This window comes from Hemiscyllium ocellatum, chromosome 50 (genome assembly GCF_020745735.1).
Source record: "Hemiscyllium ocellatum isolate sHemOce1 chromosome 50, sHemOce1.pat.X.cur, whole genome shotgun sequence".
Lineage (NCBI taxonomy): Eukaryota > Metazoa > Chordata > Chondrichthyes > Orectolobiformes > Hemiscylliidae > Hemiscyllium > Hemiscyllium ocellatum.
The window spans coordinates 2,334,903-2,354,057 of record NC_083450.1 but is presented as its reverse complement, the minus strand read 5'-3'; the positions used below and the strand labels follow the sequence as shown (position 1 = coordinate 2,354,057).

The window sequence follows — 19,155 nt, the reverse complement described above, 5'->3', positions numbered from 1 at the left end:
CAATAAAGGAAAGCATACCAAACGCCTTCTTCACTATCCTATCTATCTGCGATTCCACTTTCAAGGAGCTATGAACCTGCATTCCAAGGTCTTTGTTCAGCAACACTCCTAGGACCTTACTATTAAGTGTATAAGTCCTGCTAAGATTTGCTTTCCCAAAATGAAGCATCTAGCATTTATCTGAATTAAACTCCATCTGCCACTTCTCAGCCCATTGGCCCATCTGGTCCAGATCCTGTTGTAATCTGAGGTAACCCTCTTCGCTGTCCACTACACCTCCAATTTTGGTGTCATCTGCGAACTTACTAACTATACCTCTTATGCTCACATCCAAATCATTTATGTAAATGATAAAAAGTCGAGGATCCAGCACCGATCTTGTGGCACTCCACTGGTCACAGGCCTCCAGTCTGAAAAACAACCCTCCAACACCACCCTGTCTTCTACCTTTGAGCCAGTTCTGTATCCAAATGGCTCGTTCTCCCTGTATTCCATGAGATCTAACCTTGCTAACCAGTTTCCCATGGGGAACCTTGTCGAACGCCTTACTGAAGTCCAGATAGCTCACATCTCCTGCTCTGCCCTCATCCATCCACTTTGTTACTACTTCAAAATACTCCATCAAGTTTGTGAGACATGATTTCCTATGCACAAAGCCATGTTGACTATCCCGAATCAGCCCTTGCCTTTCCAAATACACGTACGCCCTGTCCCTCAGGATTCCCTCCAACAACTTGCCCACCACCGAGGTCAGGCTCACCGGTCTATAGTTCTCTGGCTTGTCCATACCACCCTTTTTAAAGGGTGGCACCACGTTATCCAACCTCCAGTCTTCCAGCACCTCACCTGTGACTATCGATGATACAAATATCTCAGCAAGAGGCCCAGCAATCACTTCTCTAGCTTCCTACAGAGTTTTAGGGTACACCTGATCAGGTCCTGGGGATTTATCCACCTTTGTGTTTCAAGACATCCAGCACTTCCTCCTCTGTAATCTGGATATTTTGCAAGATGTCACCATCTATTTCCCTACAGTCCATATCTTCCATATCCATAAGTGCTGATGAAAAATACTCATTTAGTATCTCCCCCATTTTCTGTGGCTCCACACAAAGGCCGTCTTGCTGATCTTTGAGGGGCCCTATTCTCTCCCTAGTTACCCTTTTGTCCTTAATGTATTGTAAAAACTCTTTGGATTCTCTTTAATTCTATTTGCCAAAGCTATCTCATGTCCCCCTTTTGCCCTCCTGTTTTTCCTCTTAAATGTACTTCTACTTCCCTTATACTCTAAGGATTCACTCGATCTATCCTGTCTATACCTGACATATGCTTCCTTCTTTTTCTTAACCAAACCCTCAATTTCTTTAGTCATCCAGCATTCCCTATACCTACCAGCCTTCCCTTTCACCCTGACAGGAATATACTTTCTCTGGACTCTTGTTATCTTATTTCTGAAGGCTTCCCATTTTCCAGCCATCCCTTTACCTGCGAACATCTGCCTCCAATCAGCTTTCGAAAGTTCTTGCCTAATACTGTCAAAATTGGCCTTCTCCAATTTCGAACTTCAACTTTTGGATCTGGTCTATCCTTTTCCATCGCTATTTTAAATCTTATAGAATTATGGTTGCTGGCCCCAAAGTGCTCCCCCACTGACATCTCAGTCACCTACCTGCCTTGCCTTATTTCCCAAGAGTAAGTCAAGTTTTGAACCTTCTGTAGTAGGTACATTGACATACTGAATCAGAAAACTGTCTTGAACACATTTAAATTCCTCCCCATCTAAACCCTTAACACTATGGCAGTCCCAGTTGATGTTTGGAAAGTTAAAATCCCATGCCATAACCACCCTATTTTTCTTACAGATAGCTGAGATCTCCTTGCATGTTTGTTTCTCAATTTTCCTCTGACTGTGGAAAAGGATATGGAAGAAATAGACTGTAGGGAAATAGATGGTGACATCTTGCAAAATGTCCAGATTACAGAGGAGGAGGTGCTGGATGTCTTGAAACGGTTAAAAATGGATAAATCCCCAGGACCCGATCAGGTGTACCCGATAGCTCCGTGGGAAGCTACAGATATGGTTGCTGGGCCTCTTGCTGAGATATTTGTATCATTGATAGTCACAGGTGAGGTGCTGGAAGACTGGAGGTTGGCAAATGTGGTGCCACTGTTTAAGGAGGGCAGGAAAGACTATGTCCGGTCACTGTTGGGGTAGTGGCAGCCTCTTGGGGAATGCTGTTGGATTGTGGCTAGGGTAAGTGGTGGCTCTTGAAAGCTTCCTGGGGCCTGTAGGTGGGATCGCCCTGGTGCAGACCATGGGTAGTGTTGTGTGAAACAGGGAGAAGGTGCAAGTCTGAGAAAGGGAAAAGGTACACAGAAATGAAGTAATTCAGATCAGGGAAAAGTCAAGATGACACACAACAGCAGGTTATAGTCAAGCAGGTTTATTTGAAATCACAAGCTTTTGCAGCATAGCTCCTTTGTTAGGTGAAGGGGCTATGCTCCATTGACATGCGATTTCAAATAAATGTGTTGTGTGTGACTTCTGACTTTGTCCATCCCAGTCCAACACCGGCACCATCGGGAGGTGTAGTGCAGTTAACAAAATTAAAACAAATATTGCAATGCTAAGTATGATTTCTGATCTTAATAACATTAAAACAATGCTTCATGAGCAGCATGGACTATAAGTAGAGTGTGAGATGAAGTTTTGGTTCTGAGGCAGCAGTGGCCACTGTGGAGTTGCACTTGAGTTACATCAGCTGTGTTCCTGCTCTATCAGTACCCTCCTACCTTGTGATAAAAGCTTTAAGTTGTGAAAAAGTTTGGAAAGCCCATCAATGTTTGAGGAAATATTTCTCCCTCTGTATCTTCAAAGAGGTTTGTAGATGGTCACATCATTATTGACATCCAATTCTGATCACTGAGCCCACCTATACCAGGTTAACTTGAGGACTTTCTGACAGGCTCAGTTAACATTGTATGAAAGGAATGAGCATTACCTACCTTTTCATTTACATAGGTTGTTCTGCACTGCCACTCGTTCTACAAGCCAGTACCTGATTCATGCAGATGTTCTGTACACAGTTGAAGGAAAAAGGCCCAGGTCTGTGGTAGTTGTTGATTGGATATAACTGAAAGTGTTTTTTTTAAAGTCAGGTGATTGTTGTCAGCCGCTTTTCCTTGGAGTTTCTGTAGGAGACTCAAATCTCCTGTTTTGGAGGAAGAAAACATGGAAACTTTTTGCACTGGTTTTGCTTCTGATCCAGCTAACAGTAAGCTATTTCTCTTTTATCTACTCAAAGACCTGAAGATAAAGCTGTTGATATGTCTAATTTTGAATAATGTACTACATGATTCATGCAACTGCAGAATGTGACAGTGCAATTATTTGGTGGTGGCCTTTTCAACTGAGCCACATAATGGAATCCCAGTCCTTTTGGCCTCCCCAGATATTGTAATATTCCTTCTTTCAAATCTAAATGGTATTCATGGGCTCTGTTTGAGCAGCAACAAGGAATTCAAATCAATCTCCGTTTATTCTAATTTAGTTTCAAGTTAATTTGTAATGATTTAAAACTTATTATCTTACTACCGAATTAAAAACAATATTAATAGTTTTAATGAAATTTTCGTTCCAGAGCATAGTTGTCAGTGACATAACCAGCACCTGGTAACATCCTGAATTAACCTCAAGCACGCATGGTGACTCGACTTCCTGAGTTGATGCAGCCTGTAGGGTGAAGGTGCTGCCACAGTTATCTTGGGAATTTCAGATGCCCTGTTACAAACTTGAAGTTCTGAATTCAGTCACCTGACAACCTGGATAACAAGTGGTTTATATTTTTAAAAAATTGCAAGCTTCCAAGTCTATCCCAGACGACCACTCATTACCACTGAATCACCCAGTGAATATGTGCTCACTTTTACCATTCCAGTCAACAAAAGAAAGATTTGTAACTCATGTCAGTTAAAAGAACCCAAGAGTTGTCCAGACATCTCACAAGATAAACTGATACCTATAACATCTTATCACACCCTCAGTATCCCAAAGAATCTAGCAAATTGCAAAATGATATATTCAACATGATGCTACCAGTTTTAAGGTTTCAGAATAACTTGTTAAAAATCGCTGAAGAGTCCCAGTGTGCTTCTGATGAATTCTTTGCTTTAGTTTTTACGTAAGATAGAAATTCACACTGGGATAGTAACCTTGTGTTTTGAATGTAACTATTGAAACTCACCACAAAATAGTGTGAATGTTTGCAAGGCAGATAGTGATTCTGTGTTGGGGTTTTCCATCTGTGGTTTCACCATGAATCAACTGAATAACAGAATTTGTTTTGCTTTTGCTGGTGTGAATATAGAACAATGAGTTTTCAAGTAAAAGCATGTTGATTACTTCTCAGATAACACAGAAAAGTTCAGCATTTTTCTTAAAAATAAAATTGAATAACACTTGAAAATTTGACACCCACACTCCTACTGTATGTTCTATACTTTCATGTATTCCCTCTCTCGTTTTGTCTTTTTTCCTGTTTGCTCCAGACTATTTTGTGCACATTTGCCCATCCTTTCTCATTTCAGCAACTCACTGTGACAAACCTTGGTGTTTTAACTTGCTGACTTATCCTTGAGCATCCTGGGCAAGATTTGGTGTTTTGGCAAACATGGTTGCATGGAGATCTGAATTAAGCTTTTGCTGATCTCCGTCTCATCACTACTGGTAAATGATTGTGCTTGGTGAAGTTCATCAGTCTATCACATTGGTTGGCGCCTTTCAAAGGAATGCTGCAATGAGGTGCTTTTTCTTTCTATGGACCAGTTATGTTGATGTGAGGGGAGATGACTACTCATGAGTACTTGGATTGTCCTGTGTAGGTGTTGGCTGAGGACAGGATTGGACTTGTGATAGCTCCCACCACCACCCGAATTTGATTCGATTTTATTGTAGTCACGTCTACCTAAATAGAGTTTAGAAGGTTTTTGCAAGCAGTACAGGCAGGTCATAGCAACAAGGACAGAAGATGATAGGGAGCTTAGAGTGAGGTATACAAGGTTACTGCTGCATTGTAGGTGCACAAAGCAACATCAGCATTATTTGAAGTTAGAGGTCCATTGAGCAGTCTAATAATAGCAGGGAAAAAACTGCTCTTGAACCTGTTGGTGCATGTGCTCAAGCTTTTGTAATTTCTGTCTGATGGGAGAGGTTGGAAGAGAGCATTACTGGGGTTGGGGGGGCTCTGATGTTGGCAGCTTTTCCGCAGCAACAAGAAGTCAATGGGTGGGAGGTTGGCTTCAGTGATGGTCTGGGTTGTGCGCACAACTTTCTGTAGTTTCCTACAGTCCTAGGTCTCTGACCCATGCCTAACTTGTTAAATAGATGCAAACAATGCTAACAATGGAACCATCATTGGGGAGATGGTGAGGAAGGGGTGGATAAACTGGTGAAAGTAGAATTATTATGTTTTGTTTAATCAACTTTACATATGTGCTCAAATATTTGTGTACAATCGCCTATGGGAATCTTGTGATAGAATTGTATTTGGCCCAGAGTTTTACTTTAAACCTGTGACTGTTAGAGCTGTCATATGTACAGCATGATAAATGTTGGTGATGGATTAGGAGTAGATTGTAGTATGTTCAGTGATACTGGCTTTAGCTGCATTTTAGGAAGTCCATGATGGAGCTTGCCCAGCTGTTAATCTTTATCTTTTTAACTTGGGGGGAAAAAAAATCATTATTTCTAGGTGGAACTGTACTAATGGCTCTTGGAAGAAATTAATCAATTTCTTTCACTTAATTAAGCAGATTTTGCAGGTCTGGGACCTCCCAGCAAAAGTAAATTTAGTTGGATTTTTATTTTCCAGTTCTGCTGCACGTCTATAGCTTTAAAATGCCTGTCATTCCAGTTGTTCCTTCAATCACCAATTGAAGAGCTTGACACTAAATGATGAGCCAAGTTCAAAATTGTTCTTTGCGTTAGATATCTTTTGGCTAGCTTTGGACCTTAGCTTCACATGTTCTTCAATGCAGGTGATTCATAAAATGCAGTCCCCTCAGCAATTGTAAATGTTTTACAGCATCTTAAACATAGCTTCTGAAGTCCTGGCACTTTGGATTCTTAAGTGTGAGCTTACAATGGTGTTGCCAGGGTTGGAGGATTTGAGCTATTGGGAAAGGCTTAATAGGCTGTGGCTGTTTTCCCTGGAGCATCAGAGGCTGAGGGGGTGACCTTATCGAGGTTTATAAAGTCATTAGGGACATGAATAGGATAAATAGACAAGGTCTTTGCCCTGAGGTGGGGGAATCCAGAACTAGAGAACATGGGTTTAGGGTGAGAGGGAAAAGATTTAAAAGAGACCTAAGGGGCACCTTTTTCACCCAGAGGGTGGTGCGTGTGTGGAATGAGCTGCCAGAGCAATTGGTGGAGGCTGGTACAATTACAGCATTTAAGGGGCATGTGGATGGGTATATGAATAGGAGGGGTTTGGAGGCACATGGGCCAAGTGCTGGCAAATGGGGCTAAATTAGGTTAGGTTATCTGGTTGGAGGGTCTGTTTCCATGCTGTACATCTCTATGACTAAATCCCTTTTGCCTGTCTGTAACAAGTCGTGTATTCTTCAATAAATTTGTATGGACTTCCTGAATTTTTTTGTTTCACCAAATTTTCCCATACAATGGATGCTCTTTATCAAGTTCTAATGTTGTCCTCCATAGAGGGTAGGGGATTACAGATATGTGCCCATTGTACTTCGAGGGGCAAATGCTTCTACTGTTGTAGTAATTGCTTGAGACAAATCCTCCTCTTGCAGTCACTCAATGACTTGACCATAATTGCATTGCATACGAGCCTTTAATGTCGGTCTTGGGTTAGATTTTGACTCTGTGTGTCTATCTTCTATAAATTGTTTTATTATAGTTACATAATTGCAAGCCTGCATTTTTTGCTATTTGAAGGTAAAGAGCTGGATTTGGTAATGTTGACTTTGACTGCCAACTTGAGAACACCATGACTCCCAGAATCTGTTGTTTGGTGTAAGCTACCCATGTGCCAATGTGGGTTATTAGTGCATGGCAGTCTTGATTGAATTAACTCCAGTTTCTCCCACTTTTATAAGTTCATGCTAGTGTGTTATAGCTTGGAATATTTTGGCAAGTGCAACATTAGTAGTTAAATAACATTTCCGTATTCTTTATTTCCATTCCAATCTTTACTGTAAATTTTCTAAGTCAACATTAGACTTTAGATTAGATTACTTAGTGTGGAAACAGGCCCTTCAGCCCAACAAGTCCACACCGACCCGCCGAAGCGCAACCCACCCATACCCCTACATTTACCCCTTACCTAACACTACGGGCAATTTAGCATGGTCAATTCACCTGACCTGCAGATCTTTGGACTGTGGGAGGAAACTGGACCACACAGAGGAAACCCACACAGACACGGGGAGAATGTGCAAACTCCACACAGTCAGTCGCCTGAGTCGGGAATTGAACTGAAATAGCTTCCCAGAACCTTTTTGCAGAAGAGTAGAATTATATGATTAATTGATTTATTGGTTCTGAAATATTCAGCTTATCAGTGTTGGCCTTGTTAAAGCTATGGTTAGAGGGTGAACTTTGTTTGTACTTCAGATAATCTGAGGAAACACCCAACAGGATGGATTGGGTGCTTTACACTGCAAAGCACAGAGTACATGGGACATTTAGAGTTTATGGCATGAAGGATGAGCTATCAGATTTTGTCTTTGAGTGCTGAGAGTAACTTGAAATGAAGAATTGTAATTAAGAACCTGATTCGCAAGAATTTTTCATGAAATGACAACACTAAATGTGTCCTGGTCATAATAGCACAGAAACGCACCCTTTTGCCCCAAACAAAACTAGCCCCACTTTGTAATCTTACAACCACTTTTACTGCCAATTAGTTTAACATCTGTAAACTTACTATTTATGCTTCCTAAATGCTTATTCAAATTGTTTATATAATGACAGACAACAGTGGACTCAGCATTGATCCCACAGAATATTGCTTGTTGGAAGTCTTGCAGAATTGCCCCTTGTCTTAATTATACTGCTCGTATTGTCTTAAGTATCCTGTGATACCATTCAGGACATTTGGAGGTTGGAGAAATTTAACTGGGAATGTGATTTGTGTTGTAGATTCCAGCTTTGAATCATGGATTTCAGTAAGGGATTCTTGAGCTGTGTGCAGCTAATGAAGTAAGTGAAATGTCATAAATACGTTAGCAACTTGGAGTTTTGAAAAAGTATTTAACCTGCCAACTACTTTCTTTTGCTTTGGAGATTGAGTCCTATAACACAAGTAATTTGTAATGATGAATGAAGGCAAAGACTTCTAGCTTGTTGTCTGCACTAGCAAAGTCCATTTGGAATCCACTTTATTTGAATGAACTAATTCTATAACATGAAGGGGATAGAGTACTCGACAGCCTTGATTCCTGGAGCTTGCTTTATTATTGGGAAGGTGAAGAGAGTCTGCAGACCTTTTTTTTTAATAAAAAGCTTGTCAGTACTACAGAATAACTGAAATACAATAGTACCAGCTGTAGATAGCAGATTAGTAAGGACATTTGATGTCCAGACTGCTGATTGGAGGTTCAGGACTGCAGCATTTTAACCTATGGTCAGGCTGTCCGTTGAATGTTCCAATTTTAGATTGCTTTGTTCAAGACTTTAACGAAGTCTGAGTAAGTGGCTCGTCCATTACTCCGCCTCAATTTTGCCTCCGCACTTCCCTACATGTTCAACTTGTATAACTGCATTACTGACAGTCAAGAAGTATTCTGTATATTAAATCGAAGGGTGAAGATAAATACACATTCTGCTTGCTTGCACATTTATTATTAGTCAGCTGAAAGTTGGTAGTGTTTTGACAACCAATTATGTTTCCAGAACGTAGTATATCCATAATTTTATTTATTTATTCTACTTATTTATACAGGGTGAAAGTAGGTTGCATCATAACATTGCACAATTCTTCAAATCCCTGACAGTCTGACTTTTCTCATGTATAAGGTAGACCTGCAGCAAGGTCTTTCCCCTCATCCTGTTTCAAATTTTAGTTCTTTTTCTGAAGACCATAATTTGTGATAGCGTCTCTATCGTTTGGCAGTTCGTTATTTATACATGGATAATTTAGGTGAATATTGGCAGGATATTTAAATAGGGTAGGGAACATCAAAACTAGAGGGCATAAGTTTACGGTGAGAGGAGAAAGATTTCAAAGGGACCTGAGGGACAACCTTCTCTCACACAGGGTAGTTAATATGTGAAGTGAACTGCCAGAGGAAATGGTAGAGTCATAGTTGTACAGCACCGGAGCAAACTCCCTGGTCCATACAACTATGTTCCCAAACTAAACTAGTCCCATCTGCTGCATTTGGTCCATATCCCTCTAAACCTTTTACTATTCGTCAGCTCATCCAAATGTCTTTTAAACGTTCTATGTGTACCTGCATCCACCACTTTCTCTGGCAGTTCATTCCACACATGAAACTCTCTGCTTCTCATTTTCCTTGTTGAATCTTTTTCCACTCACCTTAAATATCTGCCCCTTGGTTTTAAAACTATTAACCCTAGGGGAAAGATGCTCATCTATGCCCCTCATGATTTTATAAATCACTATAAGGTCACCCCTCCACCTCCTATGCTCCAGTGAAAGAAAAATAACAATATCTCAAACCCTCCAGTCCTGGCAACATCCTGGTAAATCGTTTCTGAGCCCTCTCCAGTTTAATAATATATTTGCTATAACAGGGCGACCAGAACTGCACACAGTACCTCAGAAAATACCTCACAATATCCTGTAGAACCTTAACACAACATGCCAATTCTTATACTCAGTGGTCTAAGCTATGAAGGCAACTGTGCTAAATGCCTTCTAAACCACCCTATCTACCTGAGAGGCAAATTTCAAACCTCTAGGTCTCTGTTGGACTACTTGGAGCCTTCCCCAAAATTTATAATTAATCTGAGAGCCCGTGGTTTGCATTACCAAAATGCAGTACGTTGCATTTATCCAAATTGAACTCCGTGTGCTGCTACTCAGCCCATTTACCCAATTCATCATGATCTCTTTGTAGTCTTAGATAATCATCTTCACTGTCTATTAAACCATCAATTTTATATCATCTGCAAACTTATTAACCATGCCTCTTATATTCTCATCCAAATCATTTATATCAATGACAAACAAAGGCAGGCCCAATACTGATCCCCAAGGAGCACCACTAGTAACAGGCCTCCAGTCTGACAAACCACTCTCCACCCTCGTCCTTTCTCTCCTACCATAAAGTCAATTTTGTAACCAGTTGGTAACCTTGACCTGAATTCCATGCAATTGAACTTGACTAATTAGTTTACCATGAGGAACCTTGCCCAAGGCTTTTACTAATATACAAATAAGCAATGTCTACCACTCTGCCCTCGTGAGTCATTTGGTTACGTCATCAGAAAAACTCAATCAAGTTTGTGAGACACTATTTTCCTTCCACAGAGCTAAGCTGATTATTCCTGATTGATCCTTGCCTCTCCAAATACGTATAAATCCTATCTTTGAGTTGCCTCCAACAACTTATCCGCCACCGATGTAGATGCAGGTACAGTTAAACATTTAAAAAGCATTAAGACAGTTATATGAATAGGCAAATTTTAGAGGGATATGGGCCAAATGCAGGCAAACGGGGCTAGTTTAGTTTGGGAAATCTGGTTGGTTTAGATGATTTGGACTGAAGGGTTTGTTTCCATGCTATATGTTGTCAGTCCTTTCACCAGTGCCCACATATGCACCATCAAGTGCACATTCTCCAGCCAAGGATTACTGAAAAGCTATTGTAATTCCCAATGCCATATTAGTTAAGCTCAGATAAGTTGTTCTAATGATTGACAACTATCATGGTCTGTAGGGCCCAGTACCATACAGGGCAGACAGTGAGGCAGGAAATGTTTTTATAAAGCCAATTTGCAGATTTTTTTTTGAAACTTACAGCTAGGCATCACTTTTTTTTAAAGAAAAAGTAATGAGGAAACAAACAGAAGAGCTTTCATTTATGCTGTGTCCCAAGTGCTTCGTAATGAACTAATTACCCTTGAAAACCCTAGTCAATAACGTTTAGGTCATTGTGACAGTCGGTTGGACACTTTCTCGCCATTTGGGTCGCTTTACTGTGATTTATAAGAGTCTTTCAGTTGATGTTTAACCCCTATTAGTGTATATTAGTCATAAGATTAGATTCCCTACAGTGTGGAAACAGGCCCTTCATCCCAACAAGTCCGCACCGACCCTCCGAAGAGTAACCCACCCAGACCCGTTTCCCTCAGACTAAAGCACCTAGCACTATGGGTAATTCAGCATGGCCAATTCACCTGACCTGCACGTCTTTGGACTATGGAAGGAAACCAGAGCACCCGGAGGAAACCCACGCAGACACTGAGAGAATGTGCAAACTCGACAAGACAGTCACCCGAGGCCGGAATCGAACCTGGGACCCTGGTAGTGTGAGGCAGCAGTGCTAGCCACTGTGCCACCGTGCTGCCCACTAAAGATCTTGAGTAGTTGACTACACTGCTATACTCAGTTGTGGTAGGGCTTTAAGGAAAGAAATCAACTTACAAAATAAATGTAATAAAAACAAAGATTGCATCTGCTGGAAATCCGAAACAAAAACAAAGTGCTGGAGAAACTCTGGTCATTGGACTTAATGTTAGCTCTGTTCTTGACACTACAGGTGCTACCAGATCTGCTGAGTTTCTCCCAAACTTTGTGTTCCGCATTTATAATGTACCTTCTGCAACTTCCAGAGAATCCAAAGCCTCTGAATAAAATGTTGCAATCTAGGGGAACTTAATAGATTACCCCCAAAGGTATGAGAGAATGACAAAGGTGATCAAATTTAGTGAGCTTCAGGAATATTAGTCTTGACACCAGTAGAACTCCTTGTTACCTGTAGAACTCCCATGACATTATTTAAAAGCTGAATTAAGAGGGCAGGTAATGATGGTGAATGATCTGATGTAGAATGCATTGTGGTTTCTGCCCAGTGTATTGAGAAAGAGGATTTTCATTTTTGATGGGTAATGAATGACGTGTGTTGCTGGTCTGCTATTGTGAAGTTTTTCACTTTGGTAGGGAAAAAGCCAATGACAGACTCTTATTTAAATGGTTATAGATGGGCAAATACTAAATGTGCAAAGAGGCCTGGGTGTTCTTGTACATTAGATGTTGCATGCAATCTTCCAGGTGCTGCAAGCAGTTAGGAAGGCTAGCCTGTTGGTCTTCAATGCAAGTATGTTTGAGTACAGCTCAAGGATGTCTTGCTACAGCTGTGGAAGGCTTTGGTGAAGCCATCATTGGAGTACTGTGCAGGCTTACTCTGCTTACCTAATATAAGATGTAATTATCATGGAGTGCAGTGATGGTTCAGCAGACCGATTCCTGGGATGGCAGGTTTGAAGAGAGGTTAGGTTAACTGGGCCTCTATTCACTGTTAAAAGATGGAGAGAGAGGATAGTGTTCAAAATTATAAAATTCTGACAGGAAAACTATTCAAGAAGCTGAAGTGTAGTTCCTTTTCACTTTGCAACCCTACAAGGCATTGATCTGTTTAATTCAGAGCTTCCTAAACATTTTCCCACTGGAACACCATGTAGAGCCTTGAAAATTGTTCTTTCTGTCAGAATTTGGTGGGGCTGGGTGGCCTTTGAGTCAGAAGAGTGGTAGAACTATGTGGTGACTGTTGTGACCTGTGAACTCTCAACCCCTCAGTCCTTGCATTTATTGATATTTGTGACAGCTTTTTAGGCATTTTTTAATAACCTTTTATATGATCCTAAATACTATTGTCAGCCACGGCTGGCTGACTTTTTCTTTGAGTTTTGTACGTTGAAACGAATAGGATATTGTCTGTGGTTAGTTGTGCCTTTTAATGTATTTCCCCAATCTATCTCAACCAGTTTGAGCCTCATGCCTTCATAATTTCCTTATTCAAATTTTGCACCCATGCTTTAGATTGAACTGCCTCACTTTCAGACATAATGTAAACTTCTATCATATTGTGGTCACTCATTCCTAAGGTTTCTTTTAAACACAAGATTACTGTAAAGCTGTTTTTCATTAGGTTTGTAAAAAAGACAACTATTTGGCTAAAATGTGTCTGAGTCTGTTATAGACAGTCAGAAAATTTATAAAGGAAATAGGGAAATGGCAGAGAAGTTAAATTATTTAATTTTCTGTTTCCACTGAGGAAGATACAAGTAATCTCCCAGAACTAGAGATGTAAGTGACTTGGAAAAATGAGGTGGTTGAGGGAAATTTGTTTGAGTTAGAAGATTGTACTAGAGAAATTAATGGAGCTGAAAGGTGATTAAATCCTCAAACCTGATATTCCGCACCCCACATGTTGAAAGAGTTGTATACTGAGATAGTTGATGCATTGATGATTATCTTCCAAAATTCTATTGATTCTGGAATGATTTTGAAAGGTAGCAATGTTACCCTAAAAAAAAATGCTCAAAGGTATTATATAATATAACAATGATCTGTTGGTCAGCAATTAGGAAATCATATTTGAAGATGTTAATCACATCTTCAAAAGCCTCCCAACAAAGTTGATAAAGGGGAGCCAACGGACGTTGTATATTTAGATTTTCAAAAGACTTTCGATAAATCATTTCATGAGATTAGTGAGAAAAATTAAAGCAACTAGAAGGCAGAGACGGCACTTTCCCTTCCCACGTGGTTAAAGATGCCCTCCAACGCATCTCGTCCACATCCCGTACCTCCACCCTCAGACCCCACCCCTCCAACCGTAACAAGGACAGAACCCCCCTGATGCTCACCTTCCACCCTACCAACCTTCGCATAAACCAAATCATCCGCCGACATTTCCGCCACCTCCAAACGGACCCCACCACCAGGGATATATTTCCCTCCCCACCCCATTCCGCCTTCCGCAAAGACTGTTCCCTCTGTGACTACCTGGTCAGGTCCACGCCCCCCCCCCCTACAACCCACCCTCCCGTCCAGGCACTTTCCTCTACCACCGCTGGAATTGCAAAACCTGCGCCCAACCACCTCCCTCACCTGCATCCAAGGCCCTAAAGGAGCCTTCCAAATCCATCAAAGTTTTACCTGCACATCCACCCGTATCATTTATTGTATCTGTTGCTCCCGATGCGGTCTCCTCTACATTGGGGAGACCGGACGCTTCCTTGCAGATGGCTTTAGGGAACATCTCGACACCCACACCAATCAATCACACCGCCCCGTGGCCCAACGTTTCAACTCCCCCTCTCACTCTGCCGAGGACACGGAGGTCCTGGGCCTCCTTCACCGCCGCTCCCTCACCACCCGACGCCTGGAGGAAGAACGCCTCATCTTCTGCCTCGGAACACGTCAACCACAGGGCATCAATGTGGGCTTCACCAGTTTCCTCATTTCCCCTTCCCCCACCTCACCCCAGTTCCAAACTTCCAGCTCAGCACTGTCCTTCCTGCCTATCTCCTTTTCCACCTATCCACTCCACCCTCCTCCTTGACCTACCACCTTTATCCCCACCCCCACTTACCTATTGTACTCTATGCTACTTTCTCCCTACCCCTACCCTCCTCTCATTTATCTCTTCACCCTTCAGGCACTCTGTCTGTATTCCTGATGAAGGGCTTTTGCCTGAAACATAGATTTTCCTGCTCCTCGGATGCTGCCTGAACTGTGCTTTTCCAGCACCACTCTAATCCAGAATCTGGTTTCCAGCATCTGCAGTCATTGTTTTTACTTAGTGTGGAAGATCAGCAGGATCTTGGGATACATGTATAGAAAATCCTCAAGGTTGCCACACAAGTTGGTAGGGTTGTTAAGGTGGTGTATGGTGTTTTGGCTTTCATTAACAGAGGGATTGAGTTTAACAGATGTGAGGTTTTGCTGCAGCTCTATGAAACCCTAGTTAGACCACACTTGGAATATTATGTTCAGTTCTGGTCATCTAATATTAGGAAAGAGGCATATGCTATAAAGAGGGTACAGAAGAGATTTACGATGATGCTACCTGGATTGGAGGATTGTCTTTTGAAGGGTTGAGTGAGCACGGGCTTTTCACACTGAAGAGAAGGAAGGAAGAGAGGTGATTTGCTAGATTTGTACAAGGTAACGAGAGGCATAGGCATAGACATAGACATAGCCAGAGACTTTGCCCCAAGGCAGAAGTGGCTGTCACAAGGGGGCATAATTGTAAGGTGATTGGAGGAAGGTATCAGAGGTAGGTTACTTAGGCAGTGTGTGGTGGGTGCGAGGAATGCACTGCCAGCGATGGTAGTAGAGTCACAGACATTTAAGCAACTGTGGGACAAGCACATGGATGGTATTAAATGGAGGTGTGTGTAGGTTGGGTTGATCTTGGATTAAGAGAAATGTTTCAGCATAACATCATGGGCCGAAGGGCCTGGCCTGTGCTGTACTGTTCTATGTTTGAAATGGTAAGAGGTTGGAAAGTGAAAGCGTACAAAGGGACCAATGTATCCTCCTCAATAAGTCACTGAAGGCTGACGTGCAGGTTCTGCAAGCTATTTGAAAGCCTGATGGAATGTTAGCCTTTATTGTAAGAAGATTTGAGTGTAGGAGTAATCGAGTCTTGCTTCAGTTGTATAAGAGCTTGGTTTGACCACATCAGGAATATTGTGTAGTTTTGGACCACTTAACTCAGGAATGATGTTATGGCATAGTTGGAGCATATCAAACGTTCACCAGACTTAACACTGAGGTAGCAGGACTGTCCTGTGAAGGGAAGTTCGGTACATTGAGACTATATCTCTAAAGTTTTGAAGCATGAGAGGTGATCTTATTGAAACACTTACACAAGATAGATACAGGTAGGATGTTTACCATGATTGTACATTGTGTTCAAAACTCTCCAATGTAAACATTTAAGGGAAATAACTCAGACTCTAGAGGAATTTTGTTTTTACTCAGGGTTGTGAACCCAAGGGCTGTGGAAGCTCAGTCTTAAAAGAGTGAATGATAGATTTCTGGTTACCAGTGATCTAGGGTTATGGGGTTGGGCTGGTTAAATGGCACTGAAATGTTTGATCAGCCATGATTTTACTGAAAGATGACTAAGTCTAGATGGGCTGAATGGCTAATCCCATTCCTATGTGAATTTGCATAGAAATCATCTTGAATCATGAAGTGAGATATTGTTTCCAGGAAAAAAATTCATTAGGTGAGAAATGGGAGCCTGAAGAAAAAGGTGGCATGTCCTGGTACTTGTCACCTGTCCTAGAATTGCTTGATATTAATGACGGGGGAAAACCCAGAGGGAAGCTGATTCCTCATTAGTGCTGACTTTGTTTCTCTTCTTTTACAGTGACTGTGATGCTGCATTTCAACTGGGAGCAATAACCAAGCAGCTTGTGTAGCATCAGTGTTCTGCTACAGAAAGCAGCAATCTGAAGGCACAGGTGGCTCTTTCTAACAATCCTTGCCAAACTGGTAAGGAGTGGGCAGTTGCATAATGGAGCAAAGAAATACCTTATTAGGATCTTTAAACCAGCCTTTGAGCATTGATGCAGAGAGCAACCCTGGAAAAAATACTCCAACTAATTGCAACAACAAAGTTGTTGGCAAGAGAGAGGGAGAGATAGATGGAGGTGCCTTGGAGGAAGAAGATGGTACGAATTGGAAGCAAGAGGGGGCAAAAGCTGCTGACTCAGGGCAAGAACTGGATCCACCAAACTCTGACCAGCAGCAATTCTCTGTCAAGGAGACAAATTTTGCAGAAGGCAGCCTGAAACTCAAAATTGGGTTGCAACCCAAGAGAACTAAGAAACCCCCCAAAAACCTGGAGAATTATGTTTGTCGGCCTGCTATTAAAACAACCATCAAGCACTCACGGAACAAAATTTCCAGAAGTGGGAAAAGCACCGAGGAGAGAGAGGAAGACAATGAGCTGAAACGGGTAAGGTCCCCACCATAACTAATAAGGCGCAGTATCCGGTTGATTGTTTGTAACAAGTGTTTGATTTATTTCATCTTTTCTCTTGGAGATTGCTTGTCTGTCTGTAGGTTTGATTGGTTGAGTGAAACCCTTCTTTCAACTCTTAATTTTGAGCAATCTGGTTAATGTAATATCTTGAACTCTGAACCAGGAAATAATAAACCGTGGGCTTGAAACAGAATGTCTTTACTCCAAAGTCAAATGACACCTTACGACTGTACTAGTGTTACCCAGTCTTCGGGTGTTCAGTGTCTTCATCCCTCAAAAACACAGCTCCTTCCACAGAACCTTTCCTCTATCTATTTTGCCACCCAACCCCAGTGTCTTTTGTTGTTTGAGTGATATCTAAACATTATACTTACGTTACAACAACCTATTGCTTCCTTTTTTTCAAAACTTTGGATTAAAAAAAAATCGCACCAGAGTATTATAATGGCATTGCCCAAATTTTATGGCGTTTCCCAGGATCTGAATAAGGTCTTTTAGATAGCTCGAACTAATGTACCCTCTATTGCGAAATTGTGGCCATTTTTGTTTCTAACTTAAAATGTGCTTTTCTGATGGATTAATTTAAATTTGGAGGTTACATTAAAGTAGCAAAGGTATTTTAACAACAAATGCTGCAGATCACAGTGGATCAGGCAGCATTCAAGAAGACAGAGCAAGCTAACATTTCAATTCCAGATCTCTGAAGAGTCATCTAGACTCAAACATGAGCTTGCGCTGTCTCCGTGAATGCTGTCTGACCTGCTGTGATCTCCAGCATTGTTGTTTTCAGGACAGATTTCAGCTTCTACAGCTACTATCAAAGGTACCTTCCCTCTTATGATAGAAAACACTCCTGGAAATGCCAAGTATCCTAAGCCCTTGAAGGAGAGGAGACTGATTAATGATTTTTATGAAGAGTTCAAAACTTAAACCTGAAAAGTCAGCCATGTATTTTCAGCTGAAAGCAATTACTTCAGAATTGCGAAGTTACTTTGGCTGCTTGTCTCTATTTTGATAATTTTGACAGCCAGTAATACCTTTAACCATCAATGCTCCAATTAGTTTGACATGTTGAGTCATGCTAGATGGAGTCAGCAGTTAAAACAGTATATTTCTTAGATTTTGGAGAAATGGCTAATAATTCACTGAAATTCTGGGGCTTGGGTCACAGACACTGGGACTTGGAGTTCAGGTCGCATGGATACCCAGGCCTCATGGAAGCAGGTATCTTGCCTTGATGGGTCAAGTTTGTTACGATTGATGGATGCTACACCTTGTGAATGGGATTGGAGCTGAGGTACGGCAGAGTCAGGCACAGGTCCAGAGTGTGTGTTCCTGCTGACTAATGCTTATTCAGCAGTCTTGCATTGTCTGTGGATAATTTGTAGAATCAGACTTTTACTTCGTTGCAATTTGTATCTGTTAACTATTTATTTTACTAGGCGATGTACTGAAGTTTCTTTTTTCCTAAATGTTTTGATTCTGTATTTGAGGGTGAATATTTCGTAATACATCACCTTGCCTTCCCAATACAGGTATAACATTAGCAGATGACAGAGTAAAACTCTCTTCACCCTTACCTCTTTTTAGCATATGCATTAAAATTTCACAGCAGCTCTGCTAGGCTTGTGTTCTTTCAGAATGTAATTGTTAATTTATTTACCAATTATTATGGGCTGCTTTGTATTGTCTTTGCTTTGAATCCGGAATTGGCTCGAAATAGCTACAGACTGACTTTGTATCGAATCATTAGCCTCTTCACTGCTGACTGTCCTCTGACTTGTCTCGGCTGGGTTGCAAGCTGATCCCAGATTTGAAGTAAAAGCGTTCAAAAATGAAACAACCGGTTTGTCTTGTCTTTTTTGTTTTTCTGGTAGTATATTAATCTAAAGCTGGACTTGATACTGCTTAATAGGCTGCAAATCTGCAATGTGTGTTGGTTGTCTGCTCTACCGTGTGTAGATTGTGGTCAACTCTGGTTATAAGCTGCAACAAAAAAATCGTATCTATTAACCCCCCTCCCTTTCAACTTCACAATGAAGTGCTTGCTCAGTGTGTGGCCTCCCGTTTTCACAGAAGAAGTAAATGTTCTACTTGGCTTGTACTGTAAATCAGCACCTGGATCGAGCAGGCTGTAGGCTTTAAGTGACAAAA

The 19,155-nt window shown here is 41.4% G+C and overlaps 1 protein-coding gene across 3 annotated transcripts in view; it reads left to right on the top strand.

Moving 5' to 3' along the window:
- The window catches only part of ash1l (ash1 (absent, small, or homeotic)-like (Drosophila)), a 228,447-nt gene that overhangs the window by 22,338 nt on the left and 186,954 nt on the right, over window positions 1-19,155 (top strand). For 2 of the 3 annotated variants that reach the window (XM_060820802.1, XM_060820800.1), the window contains exon 2: window positions 16,384-16,974. In XM_060820802.1, the coding sequence (XP_060676785.1) occupies window positions 16,531-16,974 (444 nt within the window). In that variant the 5' untranslated portion in view covers window positions 16,384-16,530. Of the gene's footprint in view, window positions 1-8,167; window positions 8,228-16,383; window positions 16,975-19,155 lie in introns of all 3 variants that reach the window. The other variant, XM_060820801.1, reaches the window with a different exon arrangement.